The sequence below is a fragment of the Aspergillus saccharolyticus genome (assembly GCF_003184585.1).
Source record: "Aspergillus saccharolyticus JOP 1030-1 unplaced genomic scaffold BP01scaffold_38, whole genome shotgun sequence".
NCBI classification, from domain to species: Eukaryota; Fungi; Ascomycota; class Eurotiomycetes; order Eurotiales; family Aspergillaceae; genus Aspergillus; species Aspergillus saccharolyticus.
This window is the reverse complement of record NW_020290648.1, coordinates 211,503-233,548: the sequence shown is the minus strand read 5'-3', so window position 1 is coordinate 233,548 and position 22,046 is coordinate 211,503. Positions and strand designations below refer to the sequence as shown.

Sequence of the window (22,046 nt, the reverse complement as noted above, 5' to 3'; positions counted from 1 at the left end):
TGCGGTGATAATTAACCAATATCTTGCCGGCTGGCAAGCCCTGCATTCGCAGTCAGAGACAACTACGAAGCCTAAACATGTGCAAGTTTGAAACGAAAGATCGTGAAGTCAAGCAGCCTATCTCAGCGAACTAATCTTCCTGCTTGGCTGATTATCTCCGATGCTGCTCTTCAGCAGGAAGATCCACCATTCCATAAAACCCACCACCCCTTGCCTAACCGACAGCACCCCTTAAACACAAAGATCAGATCTATGCATGTTCTCTAGATTTTTCGCCACATTATGTACACTAGCTCATATTAAATTCTTCCAGGCCGTTCTGTCACGGTCAATGGCCCTGCCGATCATGAAAAGATAACGCAAAAGTACAACAGACTCATTGAACATGAGCTCCCCATCACTCATGACACACTCCCCCCTTCCCTGCCCAAAGCACACGCGGCGCATCGCTAATCACAACAGTGCACTCTCATCAAGACACAAACGAGACTGGATCTTCAGCATTCCCTACCGTGGATTCAGCCCATCTAGCTCATGGATCTCCGATGTCCGCGAAAGTGTACTCTCCAGCTCGGGGATGACCGGCCCCTTCGGCGCGGCGGACAGCCCGAAGATATTAAGGCCCTGCTGCGCACGCAGCTCGTCGTTGGGCGAGTAGATCTCGGAGATGGGGCGGTGGGCGTCGGACCCGCGATGCGACGGGGCCGAGGACATGGTGTACCCCACTGTCAAGCCGGAGGGGTATTTGACGGCTGGGTCGGGGCTGCCCATGGGTGAATCTACCTTTGTGTCAGCATCTAGCTGCAGGAGGGGACATTTCTGAGTCTTCTTTGGGGGACCGCACCCTGATACGGCGAGGAAGGATTGTGATGGCTTCCGTACTCTCCGGGGTACATGCGCTGTCGCTCCGCCTCAGCGGCGGAGGCTTCTTGTCGACGGCGCCGGCGCAGGAAGAAGAAGAAGGCTAATACGATGAATGCGACGAGGGCGGCAGCTCCGATGGCGATGCCGGCGATGGCGCCGGCGGAGAGACTGGAGTGACTGGAGGAGCTGCTGGAGGAGTCTGTGTGGGTTGCGGACGAGGAGGCGGTGGTTGTCGCGCTGGCGTTGTCTTGGAACAGTTTGAGCTGGCCGGCCGATGAAGAGCTCCAGGCAGCCGGGAGGAGGTCGTCCTCGGCACACCCGTCGCCGCACGGGTTGTTCTTGCAGCACCCCACAAAGGTCGGGGAGGTGTCGTTGCACGTGTACCAGTCGGAACTGGAATTGTCGATGCAGCGGTTGGGGAGGATCTCGTCGTAGAGCTGGTGGTTGAAGGAGGCGGCGTGGAGACTACTAGTAGGGCAGGCGGGAGATGTGGTGTTGTTGCACGGGTCCGACGCACAGCATCCCACAAAGTACGGCGCTGTGTCGCACACAAACCATGATCCCCCGTAGGGACAGGTGAAGTTGCAGTCCGTCGAGGAGCCGCTTTTGCAGGTGGTCATGTTTGCGACTTTCCGATGCAGCAGTGTGAGTGTTGTGGAAATGCAAGTGCAACGGTTGCGACAGAAGGTTATTTTTCGCAGGAACAGCAACTGTCAGCCCCACCGTCAGCAACGCAGCTTCCAGGGACTTTATTTATAGTATCACGGATGGATCACGAGCCGACGACCTTAAAGTCGTGGCCTGCATAGCATAGCCTTCGTGTCATGCGGTGATTGGCAGTGGTGGCAGGGATTTCATGCCCAGACTACTGTAATATCCGTCAGCCTCGCCCCGAAGGAACCCATCAGCCACTTTTAAGCCGGTTGCTGTAGCCTGAGCCTGTTGTACTAGCACTTTTATTCAGTTTCATATACGGTGTGTTGAATTTGTGATGCACCTGGCACAGAATATGGTTTGGAATACGAAGCCGGTGGGCAAAAATGCCCAGCTTCCTATGGGTACATTAGGGTGCATGCTTCCTTGGCCTAAGCGGGGAAAGACCCACGATAGCTTCTTCCGCCCCCGTTCTTTGATATCAGGATGCGATCAGACACAGCCTCGAGCCGCAGTCAGATCAGAGTGGATGAACCCTGGGATTATTGTTCCTCTGGGGACACCCCGCCGGAATGTGCATGATTCACTGGATTCACTGAATTACTGAGACGTGTGTGTGAGCGGTGAACCGGGCGGTGCGCAAGCATAGGTTATTCCAACCAGATCACTTGTCGGTGGTAACCACACCACAAACAAACCAATAACTCTTGAATGCATCATGGAGCTCTCCGCCTAGATTGAACGGTCGAGTTGACGGCTGGAAACACGATCCGCTGCCGTACCTGGCAGTCAGGCTTCGGTGAATCTGGGCACTGTTGAGCCGCCCCATCCACCTTAAACTACCTTAAGGTATAGTACTCTCTGATATACATACCACCTACGAGTCCGCCAATCACGATGCACAGACTGTGGTGAATCTGAATGTGACATGTCTGGCTCGTGTTGGACTTGGAGCTCCATCAAGGGAACAACAAGCATTTCTACAGACACCTTCCCGGATGTTCTAACCATTACCTGCTCTTCACTCGCATGATCTCTCACGATGGACGTCCCACCTATATACCAGACTAATTCCTGCAGAATCTCTATCAAACCAGGGCAACTCCACTGGGCAAGCCAAAGACCTGGCTATTCGCCTCCAGCAAACAATCACTTACCAACTCCACCCCCTCGGTCAGGCACTCTCCCGTCTTTGCATTCTTCAGATTCCCGGTGATAGCATACGACCATTTCTGATCCTCATCCCCGCGACAAGCCCCCAAGCTTCCCCCGGAAGCAGCCGTCAAGCACCGCGCCGTATCGGACAACGGGCGTAGCGACCCCTGTGCGGTGACCTGCCAGACCTGGGCATCGAGGGCCTCGCACGTCTCGAACACCACCCGCGAGTCACGGGCGGTCAAACACCTCCCCGAGGCGGTGTTAAACACAATTCCGGTGGGCACGACGGGGGCACAGCCCGGGGATAGCGTCAACCTCCAGACCCCCGTCGCATGCGCCGCCAACCCCTCCACCACCAATTTGCCCCCCTGCACCATCTCGACCCTCCTCCCATCCCACAGATCCTCCGCCTGCACCTCACACGTTGCATTCGCATCCAACCCCAACCTCTCGACCCCGACCTCCACTTTCACCGTCCCATTCCCGCGATTCAGCACCGCAACCACTCGCTCCCCCCCCTGCAGCGACCGCGTCAACACATCCACCCCCGCACTCACCCCGCGACTCGCAAGCGTCGCCTGCAACCCCAACGCATCCTGATCGACGGCAATCAACCGGGGGTTCGTCAACATCTCCACCACCTCCGCGTCCAACCCAGGGATCCACGCACTAATAATCAGCGGCGCCCCCATGACCGCCCACAGGGCAAAATGGCTCTTCTTTTCCGTCAAGGTCAACCCGCTATGATCCGGGATCAGAAAGTCGGGGTCATTGAAATATCCAGGCCGCTGGTACCGCGCCAGCAACACATTATAATCGTAATTATTCATGATACTCGCCCACGCAGAGCCCGCACCGACATACACGAGGATATCCGTGGAGTGGCGGGCGAGCTGTCCGTACTGCGGCACCCAGTCCATCACCCGGTACCAGTCGGTGTTATTGTCCGTCCCGGCGAAATACGCGGGCGCCGACTCGGAGAAGACCATCGTCGAGTTGGGTGGTTCGGCGGCGAGAATCGAATGCCAGAGCCCGTAGCGATGGCGATATGTCTCTTCCGTTGCGGGGTCGACGTTACACCCATCCAGCTTCAGATACTTCACCCCCCAGGACTGGAATGTGGATGCATCCAGCGCTTCGTGTCCCGACGACCCCGGAAACCCCCCGCAGGTCTGGTTGCCGGCGTCGGCGTAGATCCCAAGCAAGAACCCCTGCGAGTCCAGCTGTGCGGCCAGCCACGGGATGCCGTGCGGGAACTTGGTCGTGTTCCACGTTAGGGTGGCGTTGGGTAGGCGGGAGGTCGCCATCCAGCAGTCGTCCAGGTTCAGGCGGTTGTACCCCGCGGCTTGCAGCCCGGTGGTGCGCATGGCGGTCGCCGTGGTGGTGAAGAGCGTTTCGTTGAGGTCGCACATGAAGCGCGACCAGTTGTTGAAGCCCATGGGGGGGGTGGGGAGGAGGGGGGTGCTGGAGTTGGTGCTCGTGCTGGTGACGAGGGGGAGGATCAGGGGGATGAGCATCATGAAGGGGAGGATTGGGGGGTGCATTTTGGTGGGTGTGTCGCTGTGGTTGAGGTTGAGGTGGGCGGTAACTTGACAGGTTGATGGGATGATAGGTTGTGCAGTGAATGGGGGGTGGGGGGCGTGGATGATATATGCTCACAGCATTTGAACAGGAAATCCAGCCCCGCACGCTGCCTTCATCGCAATACCACCGTACCGTGCATCCTGCAGCTAGCAGAACACCCACTCACTTATCCTGGCGGCAGGAGTAGCCGATTGTGGTGGGAGGCTGGAGCTTGGCTGGGAATAGCTTCGGCGCGGGCAGTGAATCGATACTCTGATTCGTGGCCATGCCAGGACCCCGGAGTTTACTGCTAATAATAGTCCTACCGCAGTCCTCCGTACCCCCGTCAATGCAATATGCGAGCGCTGAGTAAGTAGGGTTTCACTGCAGGAGTCATTGCGGGGTGGCCTGATGCTATGCAAGGGTCTTCTCCTCCCAACCTCCCTCCATCCGCATCCCGACGGGTGGTATAATCATTAAACATTAACTAGTTGACTACTATCATGTCTACTCACAAATACCAGCCTCAACTCCTCAAAATCAACTACCGCACCACAGCCCGCAACCTCGCCCCCTCCCCCGAAGTCTCCAACAACACCTCCATCTTCCTCGACGCCGCCACCATATGACTCAAATCCGGACTCCTCTGCATCTGATGCGGCGCCTCGAGACTCACCTCCGAGAACAGAAGCGCCAGCGGCGACGACTTCCAGATATACTGGTTGCGGGTGCGCACGACGGTCGCCGCCAGGAACCCCAGCGTCAGCGCCACCAGCGCGATCGGCAGCGCCAGCCACGGCCACTGCACCTGCACGAACGAGTCGACCGTCCAGGTGGTGCCATGCACCACCGCCGCGCAGACCTCGGTGCGCGCGTGCGTCGTCAGCGCGCTCGCCAGCGACGCGAATACCCCCGCCACGTCACGGAAATTCCCCTGCACCCCGTACACGGCTTCGATGGTGTCGGAGGTCCAGGAGGGGCGGTTGCTGACGAAGAGGGAGCCACTGCCTGTGAGCAGCGGGGTCAGGGAGTTGGCGAGAGCGAGGCGGCTGAGCCAGCTGACGCTGTAGGTGCATTGATGGGTTTGGTCGGCGGTGCAGGGGGAGGGGAAGAGGGTGAGGTCGGTGGTGATGGAGGCGGAGGAGGTGGAGGTGTTGGAGGTGGTGGCTGTCGAAACGAGATTCTCGGTGTACTCGCCGTTCTGGACGGAGGCCTCGTAGGTCTTAACGCAGAAGTACAGGGCGCATTCGGTCGCGGAGATGGTCGGCGGCACCCCGTAGCCTGCGGCGCTGATCGCGGTGAAATTCAAGATCAGTGGGGGCAGGGCGGAGGCGTCGAGCCGCACCAGGTCCAGCCCGGTCGTCGCGTTCATCAAGTACATCCCGCTCCGGGAGGTGGTGAAGCTGAACCCATTGGTCAGATTGTAGTGGTAGGGGCTCATCGTGCTGGTCGGCTTGGTGCGGGTGAGCTCGTCTGTGATGTTGGCGCAGCGCTGACACAGCCCGAGCGACTGGTACGGGGTGAAGGTGCAGTTGCCCGTCGGGCAGGTCATGGTCAATGCATGGCTGTTGCGGCTCACGCGCTGGAAAAGGCCCGTGTAAATTGCCCCCGCCGTGGAAAGGGGCACCTTGTTCATGCCGGGACCGGCCCCTTCGCCGTAGTCGAGGTAGGCGCTCGTGTTGCAGACCCGGATGGAGGACTGGGCTGGCGCGTGGATGGGCTGCGAGGTGATGCTGATGACCTGCTGCACAAAGGGGGCAATGGCTGCCGCCACCACGAGGATGAAGCATCCGATGGTCACCAGATGGCTGTCACAGGATGAGATTACGTTCTCACGGCGTTGGGGGTGAGACATACTCACCGCGGTAGGAAGCGGAAGAGAACCAAGACGGCATTGACAGCCCCGCGACTGGCCGCGTCCAGCAGCACCAAGTCATTCAATCTGTTCCGCCGGTTGAACCACGACCATTTCAGCTGCGAGAGACCCTCCGTGATCGGATACACCATGGCCGCCTTCATCACCGTTACCAGCAAGGAGACCAGCGCGTTGAGGGTGATGCCATGGGGCCAATCCGGCATGGGTTGGCCATCATACGTGTGGAGGACGACGATGATGGCCACCAGGGCGCCGATGGCAATCCCACAGCTCAGGATCTCGAACATCCAGCCGGCTCCCCAGGGACCCACGGTCCGCGGCTGCAGCAGCATGGTCGACAAGGGTCTTTTCCGCGCGGGCTCCTGCCCAGTCTCGTCCATTTTCTGGTACCCCAGCTCATATTCTTCCTTCAGATGTCTCATCCTGGCGGGTGGGAGCTAGGGAGGAAGAGTCTGACTCCAGTGGCTTCGAGTTGACCCAGACATGCGATGGAGTCTTCATTTGACTGCTCGGGCAGAACCCGCTGAGGCGGCGCGGCAAGAGGGTTCCATGGCAAAGACTCTGCAGTTGGGGTCCAATTTGAGGTCATTGTGAGCCACTGTGAAACATTTGCATTGCTTGTTTGGTCTATTTGAAAAGCTCTGAAGCTCGGAAAGGCAAGTGATTGGCGTGATTGGCAGAAAGTCGAGGGGAATTGGCTGTGAGAGGAAATTCTCCTGAAAGTCGGCCCTATCCTGAAGAGATGATGATTGGTCGGGTTTCAAAGATAATAGTCACGTGGCTATAATCGATCCCAAAAGCGAGGATCCCGGCTCGAGCCGGCTTCCCAACTAGGTAATTTGTCACGCCTCGCTGGATTGGGCTGTTCGTCGCGAGGTCAATCAAGATCAGATAAGATGGTAGACAAGAAGTTTAGGATAGAAGGACAACCAGCTGAAGCAATAGATGGACCCCTTTGGACACACGTATTGCTCATACGTTCGAAGATTGAGCAGCATGAACTCGGGGGACGTCCTAGGTAGTACAAGCGAACTTAATAAGAAAATCCAGCATCACTGAAGCATAATTAGCCATATTCAGGTCTGGGTATTCTGTCAGATGACATGAAGAAGAGTACAAAGAGTGTCAGCATTGCGTTGCTTCTTCGGCCCCGAGGTGCCCTCAAGCTATCCCTCAAGCGGTGAATGAGCGAGCCAGATACTTTCGACAACAAGGCATATTCGCAGCCGGGGACTGGAACTTTGGAGCAAGCTCGACAGGAGTCGTGAGCCTATTCAAGCCGAACGCAACCTTACTGATGTGAATGTCTTGCTTATGTATCGGGATTAAATCTCCCACTCCACTGTACCTGCTCACCACAGCATCTGAACTCGAGACTCTCTTAATTATTTGCTTGGTAACGCTGTAGTCACTTCTATTTTTTTCTCTCACACGCTTTTCGTTGGATTGATTCAGTACTACCACTCAACTCCCTCCCCCGTGCATCATACAGGACCATGAGTCGGGATGATGATTACGTCCTAGGACGCGAGTTGATGGACTCTGTCAGGTCGGTAACTTCTCGGCACGCCATCTTCGGTTCATCGCATCTAATACATCTCCTGCTTGACGGTGAGCCCAGACTGGATGCCCAACATCTCCTCTGGAAGCTGCATACTTCCTACGAGCTTCACCCGGCGATCTCTGTGACCGATGATATGAAGATTGCGGATCTAGGCACAGGAACGGGGTAGGCCTCTTCGCCTTGATTTATTTCGCTCTCTCTGTTGTCTGTCTCTAGAAGCACAACTCGACGAAATATCGCTGACAATGCGACATGCCGTACCAAGCGTCTGGTTATTCGACGTAGCTCGACAGTTACCACCCACCGCGCAGCTCCACGGCTTTGACATCTCAGACAGGCAGTTCCCACCGAAGACCCTCTGACCCAGCAACGTCTCCTTATGCCTCCTGGACTGCCTCCTTGAACCACCGATCTCAATCCACGGGCAGTACGACGTGGTCCACCTCCGCATGTGGGCAAGCAATATCCGAGAAAATGACACAGCAGCATTGATGCGCCATGTGCAGAAGCTTTTGAGTCAGTACAAGGTCGCCCGAACCGAGTCATGACTACCTACTAAGTACCTAGGTACTTATGCTCTGGCAGAACCCGGAGGCTACATCCAATGGGAAGATGCCGATCTAATCCATCAAACCGTGCAGGGGTCTCGAGCCCAAGAGTTTGAAGAACACACGCGTGAGATATTCCAGCAAGCGGGTCTAGATTACAGGTATGTCTGTCAATAACTACCGTGAATACGTTGAAATGGACTGTACAAGAGATTGACGTTAATCCCCCACGCATCTCCTGGTTTCCAGTTGGGTTGCAAATCTGCCCCACCGACTCCAAAAGCATCATTTCCACATGGTTGCGTTGCACAGGGATCCCTTCGAGGGACCCCTGGCGCAGCTCTGCACGAGGACCTACCTCGCTGCGCTGATGGAGATTCTCCGGGGGATCAAAAGGACTACTCGGTCGGAACAGCTGGTACATTCGGTGAATGAGCAGATGGTGGCGCTTGGTCGCTTGTCTGCCGCGTATGTGAGGGAAGGGATTGTTTATAACTGGTTGCCGGTGGCGCTGGTAGCATGGAGGGAGACTTGATCTGGGGTGTGCGAGACGAGAACGCATGAGTCCCCGATAGGGCGGGAAGGGACACTATCCTTATTCACAGGAGGCCTGCCAATGAACTTGGGACCTTGTTCAAATCATTTGATCGAAACCAAATTCCCAGTATTGATCCTAGACAGTCTGGTTCCATTCTGGTTGTGAAGGTGCAGTTAGAAGTATCAATGACAAAGTGGCTGGTCATGCTGATCATTAGGTTTCATATATGATAGACGCTATCAATATGCGACTCGAGCCATTTAAGCATAGCCAAGTGGGTTTCATTTAGGCATCCATGAATGTCCAGCAGGTGCCTCAAAAAGCTTGACTGCTGGTGCCAGTCGATCCGGACCCGCGGTTCAAGGCTTGATTGGTTTGGCAGAGATGATCCGCCCCTGAGCTACTTTGGAATCTAATCAGTTAGAACCATGGCTGAGAATAAAGTACCTTGTTGGCCTATAGGAACCAAAACGCGACAATCTCTCTTGCGAAAGAGGATGACCAACCCGAAGTAGAGTGAGATGAAACACGGAGGTCAGGGCAATAGCCCTGATTATGACGGCGCCACCCACGGAGACGCGCGCAACTCGACGCCATTACAACAGGCTGCAGACTATAACTCTAGCAGGGCAGACTATCCAACCGTTGATTCAATTGAAGCGTTCATCCCAGCGAATCATCAAAGGATTAGGTGGGTTGGCACAACGCGTCTCAAAGGAGGAATTGGCTGGTGGAGGTGGATCCCAAGTGGAGAAAAGTGGATAGCTTCATTTGATCGGTCGACTAGACCGTCGCTTCGGGTGGTTCTCCTTCCAGGGGTATCGAACCTTTCGACTTTTTTTCCTTTCACGGCTCGGCTTCCTGCCACCAACCTTTTTCCCTCCGTCTGACATCTGTCGGTTGGCCATTCCGTGGCTGAGGATCATCTCTCGGAGGTTCCGTGCAGGAGTCTCAGTCTCAGATCATAGATGATCTTGAGTTCGTCTCTGGGAATTTCCTCCTTCACTCGGCTGCCACCGATCCAATCAGCTTGAGCTTAATTGGATCATCTCCCTTCATTATTAATAAGTTGACTAGTGTCTTGTCTCCCACAGCTTGAATCCGACCAAAGTAGAAAACCTGAGAATCCTGAACTATCCGCCTGAACTCCACCATCGCCCAAGCCACCCCCGGCGCTGCCAGCAAGGCGCCCGGCTTCTTCACGGAGATGCAGTCCACGTAAACCCGGCACGAACGGCGGAAGAAGTTAAAGATGAGCCGCGAAGCGCGACTCCGCCCGTTACGTACCACGGGGCGGGCTTGTTAGTGCAGGCGATGGTGTAGACTGGTCCGGAAACCCAGCTAACTAACCTTTTCACGAAGCTCCTGTCCAGGAGGGGGAGGAGGAAATTGTACTAATTATACTATGACCATCAAGGCATCCGCCGGGACTCCAGTCCACGAGCGGAGGCATTAAAATTCGTTCTAGTGTTTGGCATAGCGTCGATCTAGTTATTTGAACTGCTCTCGTACCCCTTCTTCCATTTTCTCCCATCCCACTTCATTCTCTCCTTCTTATCTTCAATCCACTCGCTTTTTCACCTCCAGTCCTTCGTTTGCGGCCATCGAGGCGTCTACCACCACTGTCTGTTCGGATTTCACGCACTGACACGATGATCTTCGAGGGAGTTCTGAGCTGGTTCCGCCCTTCTTACGCCGGGGTTGTGCAGGAAACCCAATGGGATCCCATGACCTTGACCATGACCCAACCCAAGAGCCCGCTGGCTCCCACCACAGACGCCATTGTCACCGATCAACCGGTATGTAGGATGACGGCGGGGATCAATCGTGCAGGACACTAATTCGCGCCGGGGGGGCGGGGGGCAGATTATCGGCGAAGAGATGGAATTGCGACTCCGCGGTGGTGACAGTGCTGAGGACGGGTAAGTACCAGCCTGCAACACTTCTTGCATGCATTACTTGCATTGTAAGAAACTAACTCCATGATCTACACATTAGATGCTGCTTCTGCTGTCGCTGCTGTGGCTGTCTCGATTCCTGCTGCGCCCCTGACGACGGCCCCGGCCAACGGCTGTGAGCCACCCACGATCGCCATTCTTTCGTGACTCGACTACCATGCATACAATCTCCCTCGATACATCATACATCTCTTCTTGCGAGCCACTGCATCCGAAACATACCGTGCCAAACCCGACCGGGTGTTTTGGGAATCTTTAATGTCTTTTGTACCCCGTCTTCGACTTGGCAGGTGGGACGGATCGCCGCCGTCCGCCGTCCGCCGTCTTTTACATAATATTCTCTCATTTAGCATATTTTTTCCTTATCACTCATCTTGTGTATATTATTCTCCTCCGTGATGACTTGCATACTTGCATCAGCAGCAATAGATTTCTTTGGTTTCAGACCGCAATTCGATTGATGGGGGCTTTGGATCGGATTCCCCCGCCGGCTGTTTGGCCGATCCAGTCGCGTATCTTGTCAGATATGCACGGAGGGTGGTGATTCTTGTCTAGACCATTTTACCGAGTGCAGGACGTGAATATTGTCTGGTAGCTTTGAAGTCAGGAACCGATAAGTAGCCGTTGAACCTGGGAAGATCTTTCCCCGGTCGAGCTTCGCTGCATTGGTATATTTGCTGTCTGTTATTGGTGTAGGAAAGCTTGAGGTATGGTAAATTAGTTATTGCTCTATATTATTGCTTAAAGAAGAACTAACAAAAACTAGCATCATTGGTCTAGTGGTAGAATTCATCGTTGCCATCGATGAGGCCCGTGTTCGATTCACGGATGATGCACATCTTTACTTTTTACTTCAAGTTTATAGTATCGCCTCACCATCTGCACTGCAACCGCACCCCTGTCACAGTGGCTTCCAGTAAATATTTTTATCTGTATCTGCAAGGACCAGATCACATAGCCGCTAAATAATGCATCTTAAATAACCCAGACAACTACTCTGATCACCAGCACATCACTGCTCCGTGTGCCACTCCACCATCATATCTCGGTTCCACCGTGGATACTGTATATACTTTTAGCTCCCGAGCCCTCCAGACAATGAAACACGATCGTATTGATATCACCTGACCCTGCGCAAGAATGCCACCCTCAGTTTACTGACAACGAAACCCTTGGTTCCCTGCCCCTCGTGTCGTCATTCATCATGTAACACCACCTCCTGCAAAAGGAACAATATAATCACTTCCAACTACTACACCACAACAACAACAACCCAGCAATGCACCAAACACTACCATCAAAATGACCACCTCCTCCCCAACCACCCGCACAGCCATCGACCTCCTCGCCAGCCTCGCCACCATCGTCCACACCATCGCCACCAACCTGCACGCCAACCGCCTCGACCGCACCACCATCCAAACCCTCCTGCAGGAATACGCCGCCCGCGCCGAATCCGACGGGAAGCTGATCACCGCCTCGCGGCAGTCCGCGCGCTGCGCCGCACACGGCCTGCTGCTGGCCTACGTGCACATGGAGTTCATCGACACGCTCGTGCGCTACAACTTCACCGTCCCGGCGACTGCGGTGCGGTGGTATAATCCGAAGGCGCTGTTGAAGCGGTATCGGTTGTCGCTGATGGTGATTCCCCTGCAGACGAGGGATCTGCGCACCCAGATGACGAATATTCGGGAGAAGGCGGAGTTGTTGGTTGCGGATTTTGCGGAGTGTGGAGTATGTTTCCTTGCTTTTCTTTGCTTTTGGGTGCGGTCCTGATGCTGATCAGGGGGGAGATTAGATTGAAATTCCCGAGACGCCGATTCAATATCGCAAGGTTAACCCGTCTGAGCCTGTCGGGGCGCCGCCGGAAGGTACGTATGTATGTATGTATGCATGCATGTATTTTGCGGTGAATGTGGTTAATGTGGCTGGGCTGCTGATGGTGGTGCGTAGCAATCCATGATCTGCTTCGAAGGGGCACTCTTGCGGAGAAGGAATTGAGTGGAATGATTCCGGTGTGACACGATCCTGTGCTAACGCAGCTCGGATGTGTATCGTGGGGGATGCTTGGTGCAGTGCAGCGCGGTGTGAGGTGTTCTTACGGCGTTCCGTTCCCTGCTGGGCAGTTGAAAGCGTTCCGCTTAAGTTGAGGGACTATAATCAAGTGACTTAAAATCTGCAGTGCAGTCCAGCTTGGAGTAAGCGACCATGCTGAGGTATTCCGACAGAGGTTCAAGAGCTGCATTGTTCGAGAAGCGGATTGACTCACCAACAGACCTAAAGCCGGCCTCGTGGTTACCACAGCCCTAAGCGGAAGGTGGATGGATATTAATGGGTGCGGATGTTCGCGGAGCGGAGGTATAGCGGGAAGTGTGTCTTATGGGGCGGCGGCTTTGTTGTTGTTTTTGCATGGGAGGAGAGCATCCTTTGTATAGGACGGGTACTTATTATCGGTTATCCAGTGGAGACTTCGAGGAGGAGGTGCAGAGGTCATGGATGAAGAGGGAGGGGTTGGATGCATGCATTAGCGCGCGGGGTGATATCTGACTTGCCTGCACACTGACTATTAAGTTCTTTCGCAAGGATCAACTTAAGACAGCAGCGCTGACGTTGCAGGATCCATTGGCTGTCAGACCGTTGCGCCGGCGTTGCTTAGGGCTTGCGTTAGCGTCGGCCGCCCAGCCGCCGCGGCGGCCGCCGGGCGGAGAGCCTGGATTTTCAGCCTTGCATTGGTAATCCTCCGCGAAGTGTGTAAGCGTCCTTTGCTTATCTGTTGCTTAATTGTTGTAACATGTGATGCTGAACCTAGTAACATGCTGTTCAAGCCGCAATGGTGTTCCGATGGCCATATATATAAGTACTCCCGGTTCCTGGTCTAGTTCCAACATCAAACATTCACTGCATTCTTGAGCAACTCCGCAATTATCCTCTCTCCAACGACCTCATATAGAACCAAAATGACAGCGGCAGTCGACGCCAGCACCATCTTCCGTGTCGACGGCATCGTAGCCGTCATCACCGGCGGAGGCAGCGGTGACTACCCCTTCATCCCCATACACTCGCTAGCCATATCTAACCATCCCAGGAATCGGCCTCATCATGACGCGTGCCCTCGCCACCAACGGCGCTCACAAAGTCTACATCCTCGGCCGCCGCCAGGAAGTCCTCGAGCGCGCCGCCGCCGAGTTCCCCGGCACCGTCATCCCGCACCCAGCCGACGTGACCTCCAAAGCCGACCTGCAAGCCGCAGTCGACCGCATAAAATCCGAAGTCGGCTATGTCAACCTCGTCATCGCCAACTCCGGCACCATCGGCCCCGCCGCGCGCTTCAACCCGGCTGCCTCCATTTCCGAGCTGCGGCAGACCTTATTCACCGACTTTGACATGGAGGGGATGAACGAGACGCTGAATTTGAATGTGACTGCGGCGTTTTTGACAATGACAGCGTTCCTCGAACTGCTGGATGCAGGAACGCAGAATGCCCTGCGGGGCGGGTTCGGGAAGCCCTTCCGCGAAGGCAGCGATGTACCCTCCATTCAGAGCCAGGTGATTTTCACGTCGAGTATCTCGGCGTTTAGCCGGCATTTTAGCTCCTCGCCGCCGTACTTGACCAGCAAGGCTGCTATAATGCAGGTGACGAAGCATGCGAGTACGCAGTTGGCGCGGTTCGGGATACGCGTGAATGCGCTCGCGCCGGGGAGTATGTCTTTCTTTCCTTAACCGATCTTCTTCATTGCCAGTGGTGCTGACGCGCTGGCCTAGTCTACCCCTCGGAGTTGTCTTCAGTGCTGGTTCAGACTCGCAAGCCGGAAGAGGAGGCCGTGGATGATCAGCGGTTCATCCCTGCGCGCAGGTTTGGGGGAGACGAGGAGATGGCGGGGGCGATTCTGTATTTGGCGAGTCGCGCGGGGGGCTTTTCGAATGGGTCAATTTTGATCACCGATGGGGGCAGATTGTCTGTCATGCCGGGGACCTATTAGTGTAGCGGTCGCGAAGAATAGGAGGCGTGATCGCAATTGTCAATGTTGACTAGACGATGGTTGATAAACCTCTGGTTACCTTTTTGGGGACGAAGAGATCATAGGAGAATCCTAAATTGACAATATAAACCCACAATTCTGTGCATCACGTGTAGACAAGATTGAACCTGATGACGCGCCCCATCGGGCTTCGAACTGCTTGAGCGAGGCAAGAAGCTGCGGGTCTGGTGTTGTCGATTGGGAATGTTGAATGTGCTTCAACGCCGCACGAATGACATACATGAAGCTAGGAGGGAGGCGGTCGACCTCAGTGAGTGCGACGTGCTCGTGGGTTGCTGCAGTGTCGATAACCATTTTGGTGACCGTATCCAGCGCCGACTGTGAAATACGGATCTGGCCGTCGTCACTGGCACGCTCTCGTGCATTCAGCTCGAGAAGAGTTTCATGGAGAAGGAACAATGTTCTGCGTGAAGCTCCGTGTTAGGGTAAACTCCGTTCAGTTGAGTGGACAGAAGGCAGACAGGAATGAGCACCCACCGAAATGTCAGCGCGATTGACACACAGAACATTCTTGAATCGCCGCCAGACTGTTGCATCAAAGTGGCCAGGAATTCTTGTAATCTCCGATCACACTCAATCAGATGAGCCTGTTTGCGATCAGGGTCCTTCATGGACATTCCCTGCAGTACATCATCCAAAAGCCATGCTGCTTGGCTGGCGCGCCCAAAGCTGCCCACCTTGGGCGAATCGAGGTCTTCGACGGCAACACCAGCGATAGAGCCCATCCAGGCGAGAGCTCTAAAATCCTGGTACTCAAGCGGTAGGCGACTACCACCGGAGGGCATTACGGACCCGAGCGGTTGATCCATAACCTTCACATCACAGAGATAGGTTCTATGTCGTAGTTAGCAGGCCAAAGTCCGGTAGAAGACAGAATCAAGTTGGGTAGGGAAATCCACGTACCGATCACATATGCAGATTGTCCACCAGGTATTAATCTCTTCTTCTACCGAGTCCCATTCTGTCTGAGACGACATGGGGCTTGTCAGAGCAGGTGCCGATCGTAACCCGGCCGCATACGCCATACGGGCACAAGTGCCAATCGTCACAAAAGCCCGATCTGGATAGCCATGGGCGTACTCATAGACCGAGATCAGCACACCAGCCTGGACAAGACGGGTTGTAGGTGGACAGAGGGCTTGCACGTGGGCCATGAGGGCCTTGGTGGCTGCATAGAGAGTTATATCCTGGCCAAGGAAGGTCTCGTCTTGACGAGGTCGACTAGGCAATTTATCTGAGGATATTACTAGCCCCATGCACGCCAGCAGCAACGCAAAGTCGGGCTGAGGATAGGGCTCAGAGGCCAATAGTTGACTTTGAAACCGCGCCCGGTCGACCATGGGAACGAAAGTACCAATCCCTTGGAAGTAACGGATGGTAATCTCATCGAGATACAGTCCCGTTATATCAAGAAGACGCCGAGCCTCTACGCACAATGAACCTTGGATGGTTTGATCCCGAGACATCGGTGGAACGGGCTGGCCGTGCGCGTTGCGGGTCGAATTGCTAGCCGAACATGCGTCGTCATTTGTGCCAAAGCTGCTTGAAGAGCGGCGGCTGGGTGAACTGCGTACTGGGGCTCCGACTGAGCGCTGACGCCCGTCGAAGGTGGAGTATTGATACCGGCAGACTCGGTCACGGCTGGAATATACAGCATCTTAGTGGCGCTGGACCCGACGGGGGCGTAGGAAGGGAGGCTTACTGGGCACAGAAATGACAGCGCGGCAGCGACTTGTCACAGCGTCGCTTGCGCGCCTTACAAGCGAGGCATACATTCGGCGCCTTGGCAGTATTGGTCCCCGACATCTTGCCTACACTGAACGGAGTGAGATGGTGGATGATGCTGACTGCACAAGATCCCACCGTGTAAGGGGGAAGCGTCGGTTTTGGCGGCCGGTGTCGGCCGCCGCTAGTCTGATTCAGTTACAGTTAATTATTTACTTAGTGCTTATGTTACTGCCTCAGGCATGGAGCTGCAACGCCTGTTGTCAGCAGCTACAAAACGGTGGCTGGAAATGGGGACATCGGACAGAGTGCGATGAGGTTATATTCTATTGTTGCGTGAGCTATGCTGTGAGCTGTCTGATGGATTCCAGGCATAGTATTGAAATGAGCTGCCTACCCGACCCGGGGCCAGAAAATGAGAACAACCCTCTACTTATACCGACCACAGATAATGTAAACCCCGCCATCTTGACGCCCGGAGTATCAGTCACAACTTATGACGAGCCAGAGGAAGGACTGTCAAAGAAAGACTCCAGCGATGAAGGCCAACCAGTTCCAAATAGTTCGTGTATTCTTTTTCAGAGAGGTTGTAATCCGAGCCATGACGGATTGAATGAATTTCATGGTCGAAACCATCTCTCGTTATTGACATGGCAAGAATCGCGTGACTACTAATATATCTCTTTCAGATGTCAGTGAAGCTTCACACTGTGAATAGAGGTTGAAATCCGTAATCCATATTCACTTCTAGCAAGGAAGTTTTCTACTATTAAAGATCTCACAATCATGTTTCTCTTGTCATCTTTCTCTTCTTTATTTTCCCTCCTTCACCAGCTTTCCACCCATTATTCCATCCAAGTCCCCAATACTTCATCTCCATCGTTATTCAATCTCATTTCCAGAAGCCTAAAAACCTCAAAGAACAGAGACTCGTCTCACTGAAAATGACGTCTAAATTCATATGTGCCAACTGGGGCTCTGAGTACTCTACATGCAAGAAAGAAGGCAAATATGCGTGCAAAAACTGCCTCCTTGTCAACGTCAGTGAGCCCGTAAGGAACCTCATCTCCGATCGAAACTTGTTAAACTTCCAGCTTCTAGTACTGCGGCCGAGCATGTCAGAGGTCTCACTGGCCTCGACATAAGAACGACTGCAAATCGATCCTGGGTAAGGGAACATGGCAGCCAGACTGGGTCATCCAGAAGAGGACCCCTGCTTTCGCGGGCAGTCGTACTCGGGTGTTTGGAGGCACGAAGAGCCTCTGGGGTAGCACGCCGGCATTGGACATTCTGCAATTGCCAGCCAATGAGGGTGACAACTACGATAAGGATCTGAGTCTGTTATTCGAAGGTCAGTTCTAAATCCTTTCGTCGATGGGTGCTCAGCTGATATGTACGTCCTTATCACCAGCTTCAGGAGACCTGCGCAACGTCATCCAAACGGTCGCTCGCCTCCCAAGCAGTTACAACCGCAGTCTCCACATAACCATGAATGACATCGACTTTGATATCGCGGCTCGCAATGCTCTCATGCTTCTGATTGCTCTGTCACTCCCAAACCGTGAAGACAGTATTGATTGCATTATCCATTTGTGGTACTCGGCGCTGGTGCGCGAGTCAGACATCTCGATCCTCACCAACCACATCCACCCTCTGGTTGAAGGGATCTGCAGGTTGCTCAAGTACACACCAGCCGGAAGCCTGTGCTCTAAAAAATGGACCTTTGGATCGCGTTCCCTCAAGGTTATTCTGGAGCGGGAGGCGTGGTTCCGTCTGCTGTCTCTCTGCACCGCGCCGGTTGGTTTGACTGCCGAGCAGGCACAGAAGCTTGGCACAGACATTACTCTTGCAGAATCAAGGACAGACTATCGTCATCGACAGATGATGTTTCTTCCGCCGACTGAACGAATCGCCTTCCACAGATTCCGGCAGGATGGCCTGCTGCTTCCTTTCGGCCATCCGCGTCGTGAATTTGTGAAGCCGAACCCGTACGTTAGCAAGCAAAGCATCCCCCCCCTTCAAGTTGGCACTCTCCAGAAACTGACATCCGAGTAGGACATTCTTTCAGTCCGCAGATAGATGGCCTATGAGCGATAATGCCGACCCCATGCAAGGCTGGTCTCTCGAAAAAGTCCTAGATACATCCAGTGGAGCTGCCACCGCCGACTACTACGGCAAGCTCTATTTCCATCTTCGCGAACTGCTTGGTGCCTTTCTGGATCGAACCGCCGGTGCGCAGATCTCCTTTCAGATCTGCAATCTTGATTCCACACGACTGTGCTCGCTTCTACGTCATCACTCTTTCAGCCGAATTGATGTAAGTTCAGTCTACAGCATGCCAGACCCACACGCAGACCTGTCTAGGCGGGGACCGTCTCTGGCATCACAAGGCTGACTACCTCTCAATAGATCTCCAACACCCCAGATATGAGCTGGAGAGGCACCTACCGCCTCTTGCGCCGTATAGCGCCCTTGCTTCGCTCTCCTTCCCAAAACCCGCACGCCGTGCTCATCAGTCGATTCAAGAAGGTATCTCCAGATACATTGAACGCGAACGACCAAGTGCGCAATTTGATTCATAACTGCCAATCTAGAGAGCGAATCCTCGCTCACTTACAGCCCAACGCAGTGCCCGATTCACCCTATGATGTCTATGTGATCAAGCACGGCCTCGCCCGGCAGTTGGTGGCCTCGTACGATCAAGTTCTCCAATGGTAAGTCATCAAGCTACCTGACCGAACCTGACAGAGCCGACAAAGGCCAGATATTGATGTCAATAAGCAGTTTCCTCAAATGGCTTCGATCCCCGGGAGCGGGGCAAGCTTTGGGAATCAAGATAAAAGAACGACACACTGTCGTTGAGAAATGGCCTTACCGGTTGAAACTCCGGCCTGGAGAACCCGATGCGCAGATGGAGTTTGATCGGTTTTTGAGGCAGGGTTTGTCGGGGAAGGAACGGTATGTTGAGTGGAGGAAATTTGAGGTGGCATAGCGGACGAATGGAGCGAGACTTTTATTTATGTCCCCTGAGAAACTACATCGAAGAAGAGAACAAAAAGGATGACGACGAATCTGCTCGCGACTATTCTCCTACTTAGTATGATCGATACTTATAGTGTGGGTCCGACTTCGGTACCCTTAGGGAGGCTCTACTCAACTCCAGTATGAGAGCTTTTCTCGCGTGTGTCGGCTAAACACCGTCTCAGCGTCTCATTCTACACTACTAGGGCTTTATTCGTTGGCTCTCGCGCGTGGTGGCCTTTATCAGTACTTAGCCTCGACCTGGTTCCCAATTAGAATAAATAATTTGCTAGCATCATGCTGATGCAGCCGTCCTTGAACTCTAGTATTCAGACCTCTGGTATCCAGTTCGAACTATCCTGTTCACAATCATTAGATTAACGATGAGATCGATCTCTAAACCTATTCCTAAATTTCAGGTCTTTTCCTTCCTTTCCACAGGTACCGAAACCAGTGCAGAAGATACAACTCCAAGCACACCATGGATGGATATACAGGGAGGGAGGTACACAGCCGACCTCACAATTTCAGGTAAGAATGAATCCTCTCCAACCCTTGCAAGTCTCCCGCTACAGTATTCGCTAACTCCTCATCGACCCAACCGGCAGTATACCCACCATCAAAGTCGACCACCCACGCCTCGCGATCCGCATCGATGACCACATTATCAGGCTTAGCATCGCCCCAGCAGTACCCATTCTCATGCAGATTCCGCACCGTCTCGGAGATCTGGCTGTACCACTTCTGCCGCTCCGCACGGCTCACCCGGGGCTCACATTCAACCAAATAGCTCAGCGAGACCGGCGAGGGGATATACGTCGTCAGAATCCCGGGGTACTCCGAGTCCATCCCGATCATTCCTACCAACTCCGGCGTGCGGAGCTTGCACCCCTCCTTCTCACGCAACTCATGCATCGTGCGCAACAACTCAACCTCCCGACGGAGCATCCCCGTGTTCTGCGCCAGCTTATACACGTACGTCTCCCCCTCAATCACCACTTTGTACGCCTTGTACCGCGCAATCTCCTCGAACGCATCCACCTCCGCCAAGGCATAAACCGGCACATCCGCCACGACCGCCTCCAGCTGCTCCCAGTGTATCCGCACCGGGCCAGGAAGGTCGGGTCTGGATCAAAATGCGCCTCCTGGTGGTCCTTTGCAGGCGTGATGCGGAACGCAACCCGCTGGTTCTGCAAGACCGACTCGAGGTTATTCAGACGGCAGTCGCCCTGGACCATCTCGTAGAGCGGCTCGCGGACGGGCTCCAGCAGGGCGAGAAACTGCAGCCAGTCTTGGTTTTTGTAGACATCGACGCACTGGTGGACGATCGTGCGCGCGGTGGTGCTGTCGGGGACGTCGAAGACAAAGAGCAGCTCGGTTTCGAGGGGGTCGTCGTTGTATTTGATTCCGATGCCGATGTATACTGTTTCGAGGGTGCCGTGGCGGGCGATGTGGCCGTGGCAGCTCATTCGGCTGCGTAGGCCCTGGTTGGGTTCTCCGCGGCGCAGGAAGCTCGGGGTGGCGCAGAAGGCGATGTGACAGGTCTCTAGGTCGAGTCAGTTAGTCGGGTGGTTTCTGGGTGGTGGTTGGGGTATGGGGGGGATTAGGAATGGACTTACCCCACTTGGCTCGGTTTTGGAAACCGTGGTGTTCGGATTTGATGTCGGCCAGGCTGAGGAACCTAAAGTCTTCTTCACAGGATGCAGTGGATCGTTCGGGCTGGGAAGAGTTGGTGGATGGATTCGAGGACTTGGAGAAGGGGTTTGAGGATCCAGAGGAGGGGACTGACGAGGTATCTTGATCCGCCATGGTGTTAGCGGGTTCGTTTCGGTTTGAGGAAGAGGTCGTTTAGGAGGAGGATAAGGTCGGAAGCAAGAGTCCTCGAAGTGGCAAGGATGCTTGGACCTCGATTGGAGAGGGGAGAAGATGGAAGAGCGAGGCATTTTATATCGACTCCGGTCTTTGTTTGTAGCGGCATGGTCAAAGGCGTACATATATGTAGTGAAAGGCATATCGCATCGTACAGTACATTCAAGGATAACGACTTGGTCGAATGGAGAAAAATAGAGTCAAAGGAGGTAGACCAAGCGATGGCGAGAGTGTTTGCTAAAACTCCCGCCGCTCATACTTTCCCTTTCAATCCGTTCTATAAGGCCTTTCACTTCACGAGTATCCCATTGTGCACGATACTTGAATGGCGTTGGCGTTGGGAGCATAAAAGCTAGAAAGAAGTCGTCCTTGAGGGGCCAGAGATGCATGCAGGGGCTCGTTCACTTAGGGTTTGCGGACGCGGCTGGGCTGGATCAGGTACAAAGGTACAGTACCCTCATAATGCACATTGTGTGGAACAAAGACCATTCCAGGGTTTTTTCAGCAGGACTTAATGCGGGGCTGCCATTATAACTTGGCGCTGGAAAACAAAGAACAAGACTGTGGTGTTCCAGATTCATTCTTCGACAAACCTCTCTCGCCTGATAATCTAGATCCGAAGTAGCTGAGCCAGTTGCTTTTAGTCTTACTGTGTTATGATTGCACGC

General features: G+C 54.2%; 10 protein-coding genes and 1 non-coding gene across 11 annotated transcripts; 6 read left to right on the top strand and 5 right to left on the bottom strand.

Moving 5' to 3' along the window:
• Positions 1-660: 660 nt before the first annotated feature.
• BP01DRAFT_359763 (uncharacterized protein) lies at positions 661-1,575 on the bottom strand. The gene has a single exon (XM_025575760.1). It carries the CDS (start codon positions 1,482-1,484, stop codon positions 798-800), a length of 687 nt encoding a protein of 228 aa, XP_025428130.1. The 5' UTR covers positions 1,485-1,575; the 3' UTR covers positions 661-797.
• Positions 1,576-2,606: 1,031 nt separating this feature from the next.
• aglA (putative alpha-galactosidase) lies at positions 2,607-4,193 on the bottom strand (the record flags this gene model as incomplete). The annotated part of the gene is made up of 1 exon (XM_025572147.1): positions 2,607-4,193. One exon carries the CDS (start codon positions 4,191-4,193, stop codon positions 2,607-2,609), a length of 1,587 nt encoding a protein of 528 aa, XP_025428129.1.
• Positions 4,194-4,659: 466 nt separating this feature from the next.
• BP01DRAFT_142193 (DUF3176 domain-containing protein) lies at positions 4,660-6,833 on the bottom strand. The gene is made up of 2 exons (XM_025570562.1): positions 6,101-6,833; positions 4,660-6,047 (listed from the first exon to the last, which is right to left on the bottom strand). Exons 1-2 carry the CDS (start codon positions 6,535-6,537, stop codon positions 4,784-4,786), a joined length of 1,701 nt encoding a protein of 566 aa, XP_025428128.1. The 5' UTR covers positions 6,538-6,833; the 3' UTR covers positions 4,660-4,783.
• Positions 6,834-7,611: 778 nt separating this feature from the next.
• On the top strand, positions 7,612-8,944 carry BP01DRAFT_418236 (uncharacterized protein; the record flags this gene model as incomplete). Its single annotated transcript, XM_025579315.1, has 5 exons — positions 7,612-7,664; positions 7,737-7,844; positions 8,047-8,195; positions 8,265-8,388; positions 8,477-8,944. 5 exons carry the CDS (start codon positions 7,612-7,614, stop codon positions 8,760-8,762), a joined length of 720 nt encoding a protein of 239 aa, XP_025428127.1. The 3' UTR covers positions 8,763-8,944.
• Positions 8,945-10,200: 1,256 nt separating this feature from the next.
• Positions 10,201-11,064, top strand: BP01DRAFT_394527 (uncharacterized protein). Its single transcript, XM_025578330.1, has 3 exons — positions 10,201-10,564; positions 10,632-10,687; positions 10,764-11,064. The coding sequence occupies exons 1-3, from the start codon at positions 10,418-10,420 to the stop codon at positions 10,840-10,842; spliced, it is 282 nt and encodes a 93-aa protein (XP_025428126.1). The 5' UTR covers positions 10,201-10,417; the 3' UTR covers positions 10,843-11,064.
• Positions 11,065-11,488: 424 nt separating this feature from the next.
• BP01DRAFT_t265 lies at positions 11,489-11,559 on the top strand. The gene has a single exon. It is a non-coding gene; the product is annotated as a tRNA-Gly (tRNA).
• A 444-nt stretch (positions 11,560-12,003) lies between these two features.
• On the top strand, positions 12,004-12,744 carry BP01DRAFT_394526 (glyoxalase family protein; the record flags this gene model as incomplete). Its single annotated transcript, XM_025578329.1, has 3 exons — positions 12,004-12,457; positions 12,522-12,594; positions 12,677-12,744. The coding sequence occupies exons 1-3, from the start codon at positions 12,026-12,028 to the stop codon at positions 12,742-12,744; spliced, it is 573 nt and encodes a 190-aa protein (XP_025428125.1). The 5' UTR covers positions 12,004-12,025.
• Positions 12,745-13,594: 850 nt separating this feature from the next.
• Positions 13,595-14,703, top strand: BP01DRAFT_347584 (SDR family NAD(P)-dependent oxidoreductase; the record flags this gene model as incomplete). Its single annotated transcript, XM_025573691.1, has 3 exons — positions 13,595-13,756; positions 13,809-14,423; positions 14,486-14,703. Exons 1-3 carry the CDS (start codon positions 13,681-13,683, stop codon positions 14,701-14,703), a joined length of 909 nt encoding a protein of 302 aa, XP_025428124.1. The 5' UTR covers positions 13,595-13,680.
• Positions 14,629-16,603, bottom strand: BP01DRAFT_142088 (uncharacterized protein). Its single transcript, XM_025570561.1, has 4 exons — positions 16,466-16,603; positions 15,667-16,404; positions 15,241-15,597; positions 14,629-15,166 (listed from the first exon to the last, which is right to left on the bottom strand). Exons 1-4 carry the CDS (start codon positions 16,567-16,569, stop codon positions 14,815-14,817), a joined length of 1,551 nt encoding a protein of 516 aa, XP_025428123.1. The 5' UTR covers positions 16,570-16,603; the 3' UTR covers positions 14,629-14,814.
• An 829-nt stretch (positions 16,604-17,432) lies between these two features.
• BP01DRAFT_405627 (uncharacterized protein) lies at positions 17,433-19,480 on the top strand (the record flags this gene model as incomplete). The annotated part of the gene is made up of 6 exons (XM_025578744.1): positions 17,433-17,528; positions 17,590-17,839; positions 17,900-18,476; positions 18,544-18,805; positions 18,898-19,202; positions 19,273-19,480. The coding sequence occupies 6 exons, from the start codon at positions 17,433-17,435 to the stop codon at positions 19,478-19,480; spliced, it is 1,698 nt and encodes a 565-aa protein (XP_025428122.1).
• A 484-nt stretch (positions 19,481-19,964) lies between these two features.
• On the bottom strand, positions 19,965-21,318 carry BP01DRAFT_405624 (uncharacterized protein; the record flags this gene model as incomplete). Its single annotated transcript, XM_025578743.1, has 3 exons — positions 19,965-20,635; positions 20,713-21,055; positions 21,129-21,318. The coding sequence occupies 3 exons, from the start codon at positions 21,316-21,318 to the stop codon at positions 20,029-20,031; spliced, it is 1,140 nt and encodes a 379-aa protein (XP_025428121.1). The 3' UTR covers positions 19,965-20,028.
• Between the last annotated feature and the right edge of the window lie 728 nt (positions 21,319-22,046).

Coding starts and splice junctions, on each gene's coding strand:
- BP01DRAFT_359763 (XM_025575760.1), bottom strand. CDS start 1,484: ATGACCACCTGCAAAAGCGGCTCCTCGACGGACTGCAACTTCACCTGT.
- BP01DRAFT_142193 (XM_025570562.1), bottom strand. CDS start 6,537: ATGAGACATCTGAAGGAAGAATATGAGCTGGGGTACCAGAAAATGGAC. Junction 6,048..6,100: donor CTCTTCCGCTTCCTACCGCG/GTGAGTATGTCT, acceptor ATCCTGTGACAG/CCATCTGGTGACCATCGGAT.
- BP01DRAFT_394527 (XM_025578330.1), top strand. CDS start 10,418: ATGATCTTCGAGGGAGTTCTGAGCTGGTTCCGCCCTTCTTACGCCGGG. Junction 10,565..10,631: donor CCATTGTCACCGATCAACCG/GTATGTAGGATG, acceptor GGCGGGGGGCAG/ATTATCGGCGAAGAGATGGA. Junction 10,688..10,763: donor GGTGACAGTGCTGAGGACGG/GTAAGTACCAGC, acceptor TCTACACATTAG/ATGCTGCTTCTGCTGTCGCT.
- BP01DRAFT_142088 (XM_025570561.1), bottom strand. CDS start 16,569: ATGTCGGGGACCAATACTGCCAAGGCGCCGAATGTATGCCTCGCTTGT. Junction 15,598..15,666: donor ACAATCTGCATATGTGATCG/GTACGTGGATTT, acceptor ACTACGACATAG/AACCTATCTCTGTGATGTGA. Junction 15,167..15,240: donor TCAATCGCGCTGACATTTCG/GTGGGTGCTCAT, acceptor AGCTTCACGCAG/AACATTGTTCCTTCTCCATG.